Source organism: Amborella trichopoda, chromosome 4 (genome assembly GCF_054954075.1).
Source record: "Amborella trichopoda isolate Santa Cruz 75 chromosome 4, AtrichopodaSantaCruz75HAP2 v2.0, whole genome shotgun sequence".
NCBI classification, from domain to species: domain Eukaryota; kingdom Viridiplantae; phylum Streptophyta; class Magnoliopsida; order Amborellales; family Amborellaceae; genus Amborella; species Amborella trichopoda.
This window is the reverse complement of record NC_142339.1, coordinates 277,264-284,982: the sequence shown is the minus strand read 5'-3', so window position 1 is coordinate 284,982 and position 7,719 is coordinate 277,264. Positions and strand designations below refer to the sequence as shown.

Genomic DNA, 7,719 nt, shown 5'->3' with positions numbered 1-7,719 from the left:
ATTTCTGTTGCCGAAAGTACTTTATGGACTTGGATTTTAGGTGACGATTTATTTTGTGTTCATAGAGACTATGCCTTGTATAAACTTCATCCTTATCTAAAATGACAATATATTTGTGAAATTAGTTATGGTTTGTCACTCTACTTGTGTCAATTTTCAACTAGCTTAACGTATTCAAATCATTTATTTATTTTTTGGACTAGCTTAACATATTCAAATCATTTCTTTTTTTGGGCAGGCAAAAGAAAGAAAATCTAACGATAAATAGCTGATGGGCAACTTATAAAACTTGTGCTCCGCTCAGGCGGGCATTCTTTTTCTGGATTTTAGAGAAACAGAGAGGTTCGCGGGACTTATTGGCCAATTATTTATCAGAGGGAAGGAGCCTCTCAAAATCTATTATCCTTTATCATTTAGGTTCGTCTCACATTTATCTATCTATGATGCGCAGGTCCCAACTTTATTTTTCATTATAAGAAATAATAAATATGGGTCCGAAGCTTATTATTATTATTATTCACTTATTTTTGCAATTAGGGATTTCCGGTCTTCTGCCAAAATTTTATCCCTTTTCAATTAAAACCCTTATCAATCTCTCTCTCTCTCTCTCTCTCTCTCTCTCTCTCTCTCTCTCCATAATTGTGTAGGTTTAGCGAGTGTATTGGACATTGCAGAGAAGATAGGGGCGCACCATAATTTCATTTGAGGCTCAGGTAAACCCCAGGGCCTTTTTAACACTTGTTTAGGTTTTTCATGATTATTTGAATTTTATTTTTATTTTTTATTTGGGTGATTTGAAATTACACTGAGATTCATACCTCCTTTTGATCAGGAATGATGCATTGGATCTTGTTCTGTGTTTAAAATTCGTTGATTTGTATTGCATATTGTTCTTGTAAAACCACGTTGATAACGAATAATGGTTGGTTCTTATTTTTGGAGTTAAATATTGCCTAGATTTGAGTTGAACCCATTGTTTTCGTCTTACAAAATTAGGTTACTATGAGAAGATAATTTCTTTTTATAATGAAATTGAATACTACATGGCATTGTTGTGATAATGCCACTTAATCTTTAATTTTTGTTTATATGTAAACAACCTGGCTAAATGTAAATGCAGTCAACAAATTTAGATATTACATCTTAATATTGTTTGGTCCGGACCAGTCAAAAGCCAAGAGGAAATTATACATAAACTGGACATCAGCCTGTATAGACTGTTTGGATTTTTTGGGCCCCTTGTGGGTATTTGTATCGGGCACCCAATTTCAGGGTAGCCTAGTTTTTGTATCTTTCTACTTCTTGTAACATCTTTACTCTATACATAATACACTTAACAATTTTTTTTAAGAAAGACATCAGCCTGCGTGAAGCATGGGTAAGCATTTAGGAACGTTAAAACAAATAACTTTTTAATCTCAAAACTTCTTAAAGAGTAGATTTGTTACGAAAAATATGTAGATGTATTTGAATAGTTTTCATGACCAAACAATTCTAATTCATATTTGTGTTTAGTGAAGCTACTCTTCTACAATTTCTGGGCAGACAGTGTCCTATTGAATATCCTAATAGGAGGAAATTTGATTTCAATTGCTGCCCTAGTTTGACATTATCTATAGGACTTTATTGACTATATGAGGCATTTATTGAAGGCCTTATCGATGTCTATTAGGACTCGATGAGGCATTATTTTGGGTTGGTGATTATGTGAGAACTAATTAGTACAGTATAAAGCAGTTATTCAAGTCTGGTGTGTATGTACATGACGACACACACATACTACAACTTGTAATATAGTAGAGGTTCAAAAGAATCTAGTCAATAACTTAAGACATGCACATAATAAAATGAACATGAGAATTGCAATGTAGAAAGAAGGGTTCAGTCTGGTGAAAAAAAAGAAAGAGACAAATGAAGATTAGATGTCTGGTTTCAATCCAGCGATTTGAATAACACTTGATTTTGTTGGACTGTTGAAATTGAGCTAGAAATATTAATTGTAAAATTAAACAACAAGCTGGCATAGGAGTTGCAGAGCACGCAAAACAAAGAGGCTATTTAGAGAAATGAGGGCAATCAACAAGCAAGCATAAGACATGGAAATCAACTGAAATGGTGAGGGGATTTTGATATCATGGGTTATCTCCATTGTAATTGTTTGAATCCTCCAGAAATTTGTGTGAAGTGGCGCCATGAATCTCGTAGAAATTTGGGATGAGCCAGTTCATCACTCTAGTATGAGGGGCTAACACGTCAAATCCACTCTCTAGCATGCTATGCTGGTCTATGATACATGCTTTATAGACTATGGTGAAAATTGGAGAGGACTCAGCATGAGCTCTTGTGGAGAAGGAAAACAATGAGAGAGAGGACAGCTATTCCGGTAACAGGAAGTTTGCAAGCCTCAGGGTAAAGATTATCAGGTGCTTCACCACTTCAGAATGATGAAAATGGCCTTTTAAGAAACTACATCTAATATAATTAGATAACAAATCCTTTGGGCTGGAGTGGTGGAGCTAAATATTGGAGTAGATGAGGAGAAAGACATAACATAACTTTGAGGGTGTAATGTATGATTTGTATTATAAGATTGTTTCCATAACCAAGGTGCTGGCACCTTATGTTACATATGCACGCTATTCCATTCCCCACGCTTAACCTAATCCTCACTGATGTCCAACCTTCGACAATGGTCCTTCACATACCATACCCATTAGCCAGCCTGCCAGCCCCAATCTCCTGCTGTACCCCTCTTTTATTTCCTTATGAGTTCCTTCTTATATTGGCATTCTAGGTCATCTTTGAACCAACCACTGCCACCTACTGAATATAGCTCTCTTTATCTCCCTTGACCTTGTATTTGACCTTCTATATTTGTCTACTTGTAGGCTCTTCCCACTTCATCAGAGCATTTGATCTGGCCAGGTGTAGTGTCAACTTAGAACATCACCAGCCTGACTGCCTAGGCAGGCACTCAGATACCTAGGCGACCTATATATATATATATATATATATATGGAAAAGACCCCATCAGCTCACTAGCTGATGGAATATAGTAAGCCCAACGGCCCAGATTGAATCTAGGTCGATTTGATGGTCATAATTGTATTTCTTATTTGATTCTTTTTTCTACAAATTCAAATTACTTGAAATTTGGAGCGTTCACTCTTCTCATCAAGACGCACCTAATAAAAATTTTAAAATATTATTCTCAAAAAATAAATTGACCAAAATAACCTTGTAACTTTCAAGAGTATTTTGGTCAATTTAGTTTTTGTAAATAATTATTTTTTTAATAATTTCTATTAGGTTCACCTATTTTTCAAAATTAGACGCTCAAAATTTCAAGTAAATTGGATTTCATAAAAAAAAAATTCAAATATGAAATGCAATCGTGACCATTGGATCAGCCCATATGCAAGCTAGTGAGTCGACTGTAGACTGTGTGTGTGCGCGCAAGGCCTCACATTAAATACTTAAAGTTGTGTGTGTGTGTGTGGGTTATGCTTGGGGGCTCACACTATAGAGTATTTTATAATTGTACTCTACAAATTTTGTATACCCTTATTTTGTACATAGAGTATTTTTTTAGTAGGGATATTTTTTGTCATTAGGAGGGCTATGACATCACCCACATAAAGTACAATAGTGTCATTTAATGCTCCATGTGGGTGATGTCATACCCATGTGAATGATGTCATACCCCTCCTAATGATAAAAAATACCTTTACTAAAAAAATATTATATCACAAAATAAGGGTATGTAAATGTCCAAAAATTGTTTAGTACAATTATAAAATGCTTTATAGTGTGAGCACCCTAACATAACCCTATATATATTATATATATACACGTGTGTGCGAGGCCTCACATTAAATACTTAAAGTTCATTTTCTTTTTTTCTTATCTTTTTCTTATCTCATATATAGAGTGTAAGAGAGAACATATGGGTCCATGTGTGTGTGTGTGTGAGGTCTCACATTGAACATTTGGAGGACATTTTCATCTTTTTCTTGTTCTTATATGGAGAGAGAGAGAGAGAGAGAGAGAGAGAGAGAGAGAGAGAGAGAGAGAGAGAGAAAATATGAGAATCTGAGTTCTTGAGAGAGGGGGGCCTCATATCGAATACTTTGAAGTCATCTTCTTCTTTTATTTTCTATTATATGGGGGGAGAGAGAGAGAGAGAGAAAGGCCTTGCATCAAACACTTGAAGGCCATCTTCGGCCTTAAGCATCATTTGTATAGGCCTTAACTATCTTTCTATTGTTTAAGGGGACTTATGCCCCCCCCCCCCCCCAACCCCCTTTCAACAAAAAAGGGATGTCATTAGGCGTAGCTAGAATGCCCCCCAAAACCCTTTTCCCCTTTTTCTGGGGGGAGAAGATAGGGGGAAGTACTGTTTTTGACCTTGGCCAAGGAGATTTTTCTTGCCTTGGCCAAGTTGCATCTAGGCACCATCTAGGAGCACGCCCGCCTAAAGCACACCTGGGTGTTTTTAAACCCTTGCCGTCTAGGGGGCCAGGAGGCTGAATTTTTAACATTGCAAGGGGAAATAGTGAGAAGGCTCTAAAAGGGCAAGGGGAAGGCCCAGAAAGACATGTATGGAAGTAGTGAGAAGGTCTATGGTGAATTATAGTTTGATTGAGAGTATGATCCTTGATGGAGTGAAATGTTAGAACATGATTCGTGTAGCCAACCCCAAATAGTTAGGATAAGGCTCGGATGATGATGATGATGATTTATAATCACTATGAATTTTCTTTGTTCATTTTGGGTAACCATGTTTCTCTTCATGTGCTTTTGCTTTTGGAAATCCATTATTGTTTAACTTACTGATAGACTGTGCTGAAGATAGAAAAGGCAGAAGGCAACATAACACACGCCCAATTGTGAAATGGTCTAACCCTTCCTTATTTTCTGACCTATGATAATTAATAAGTAGATATGCACTGCCAATTGGAGTTGAACGAATGTTGGCTTGTTCCTTGTTGTTCAATCTCATGGGTCAATTGCTTTACTACGGTCCTCATTTGAGCTTCTCTTGCAGATAGTTTAAAGATTATGTGCTTCTGGACTATAAGAATATTCGCTTATTCAGTTCAAAAATTTTCTAATGGTTAAGTGATTGTATCTGGTTTTCTGTAGGTTTTGTTGATCAGGGTTTCCATTCCCATAGTTTCAATTGTAGAAATTATCTTATTGCTGTGATGGGAATGATAAAATAGACTTGTTGCTGATTGGAAAATGGACTTCACAGTTGAACCAGTTTGGTCTAGGCGTTCATTTAATTTTCGACATTACTATTTTGGTTATATTCAAGCTTCAGTAGGCATTGGAGGTGGAGGTGGTTGGGAAATACAACTCTAAGTCTTGGTGTTGTTGGTATTTAGAAATGCAAAGAGGAGAAATTCATGTGCAGGCGCATATGTCAGGGCAGCTTCCTAATCAAACTGTTCCCCAGTTATCTGGGCTGCCACAGCATAACGGTAGTAACCTACCTTCCCAAAGCCAAGTCTCGGGAAGTTTCCATGGCACATGGCAAAAGGATTCTGACGTTGTCCTAGCACGCAATTGTATAAGAAGCAGAATGTAAGTCCTTACTGTATACAAATGATTGTTTGCCCAGGAAAACCTTTTACTTGACATCTATCTTTATGAGTTCAAAACTATCCAAAACTTGAGAATTATAATGCATTGGTTAGTGTTTGTCTCTTTTTGTAACTGAGAAATATTTGGGGACCCTTCTATACTTGTGTTTTCTTATGCTTTTACAAAAGAAAATTAGGCATCTTTTGCATTTTCTAATTTAAAATCTATGAATGGTTGAGTGTCAGGCTCTTAATGGTTGAGTGTCGGGCTCTATTTGAACTGATAAATATTAGGTGACCCTTCTATTCTTGTGTTTTCTTATGCTTTTACAAAATAAAATTAGGCAAAATTTTGCATTTTCTAATTTAAAATCTATGAATGGTCTTGCAAAAAATGATTTTTTGTATACCACAAAATTGTCAGTATTCTTCGTGATCTGAGTGCCATTCCCTGAGTAAAATCTTGAACCCATTCAGGAATTCTGGGTATATTTTCAAAAGAGTGGTCGATTGGAGATGTGGAATTGACTATCTTTGGATTTCAGCCTACTGGAAAGAGGCATGTTTATGCTTACTTGCTTTTGCAGCTTGCAACTACTCCAAAGGCAGCGAGCAGCTCTTGAAAGGCAGGCGAAGCTTCCTGATCTTGCGAGGTGCTTGGAGGAAGGCCTATTCAAGGCTGCCGCATCTAAGGTCTTCCCAGCCTTATATTTTTTATTTTTGTTTGCATTTTGATCTTCTTTCAGTCAAGTGATTGCATTCTTGTGAATATCCCACAATGACTAAGAAAAGCAGTACAAGTACAAAGTGTAGCTAATTACTGTTTAATTTTTCAAACATGTGATTTGTTTACCAACAAAAAGATTCTCTTTTTTTAGTTTTTTTTGCAATACTATATCTTTGGCATATTTTGGAAGGTTTTTAAATGATTAATTGGTGGTCTATATGTTTCCTGAATTATCTGAATGTTGTCCGTTTTCGGTCAATATCAGGAGGAGTATGTGGACTTGCATACTTTGGAGCTCAGGTTGCATGCTTTTGTTAAATCTAAGGGTGCTAATCGCAATCAACCATTAGCTCGCCCAGCTTCTTCTTCCTCTTCCATTGGTGCAATGATACCAAGCCCAGGTATGCCTCATGGCAAGGAACAACCAGTGGTCCGTTCTGCTTTTGATAACTCGGGAAATGTTGGCATTGGCTGTAATAAGATGGTTCCAAACGCTGTTAGCATGGAAAGCTCGTCACCTGTTACGAATATACCCGCTGTCTTGGCTTATGGAAATTCTCTGAATGCATCTAATGGTAATTCTATCATAGTGAGCTTTGCTTGGTTTTTGTCCTTACCATACGCTGTACTGACATGTACTACTTTTTTAGGACCTCTACGTACTGGATATCGGCAAGCGCACGATGTTTTTGTTGGTTCTAGAAACATTTTGGGTTCATCAATTGGTATGCCAACAATTGCCAGTCGGATGATCCCCACTCCTGGATTGAATAATCAGCAATCTGTGTCTGCTGATTCTGCATGTTTTTCTAGTGGGGGGAGTTTTTCCAATGTTGATTCTACATCGGCATCAGATCAACAGCAGCCAAATCATTATGTTGGAACTCAAAATTGCCGCTTGCATAATCTCAGTGGGCAAATTAGAGGAGGCATGGTGTCCAGCATGCAGCAAAGGCCTTCTACTCCTGAGTTCCCAAATGGTGCTAGTGGACAAATTAGAGGAGGCATGGTGTCCAGCATGCAGCAAAGGCCTTCTACTTCTGAGTTCCCAAATGGTGCTGTGACTGGTGGGCTGCCATTGATTGGGAGCAACATGCATTTGATGAACAATGGGACTGGGCCATCTGAGAGCTATATGAAGGCTTCTATTTATGGAAATTATCGAAGACCTCAGCAACAGCATTTTGATCTGCATCATCAACATCAATTGATACAGAGTGAGTTGCTTCTATTTCCTTTTCTAATATTTCCTTGGTGAAGAGGTTTCTCTAATTGCCACTATTATGTACTGCTTTTTTTTTTGACATAGATTCCTTTTTGCAAATAACTTTGCAGTCTCTGTTCTATATCAGATTTTGGTAATATTTTATCTGTTTTAATGATATATTTCATTCTGTTTTCTTT

General features: G+C 37.1%; 1 protein-coding gene across 3 annotated transcripts in view; it reads left to right on the top strand.

The window, feature by feature from the left end:
- The first annotated feature begins 238 nt into the window (after positions 1-238).
- LOC18439537 (histone acetyltransferase HAC1) overlaps positions 239-7,719 on the top strand; it is a 29,322-nt gene continuing 21,841 nt past the window's right edge. For 2 of the 3 annotated variants that reach the window (XM_088864164.1, XM_011627077.3), the window contains exons 1-6: positions 239-417; positions 648-713; positions 5,146-5,589; positions 6,176-6,281; positions 6,581-6,890; positions 6,966-7,532. In XM_088864164.1, the coding sequence (XP_088720290.1) occupies positions 5,393-5,589; positions 6,176-6,281; positions 6,581-6,890; positions 6,966-7,532 (1,180 nt within the window). In that variant the 5' untranslated portion in view covers positions 239-417; positions 648-713; positions 5,146-5,392. The remainder of the gene's footprint in view (positions 418-647; positions 714-5,145; positions 5,590-6,175; positions 6,282-6,580; positions 6,891-6,965; positions 7,533-7,719) is intronic. The other variant, XM_020670382.2, reaches the window with a different exon arrangement.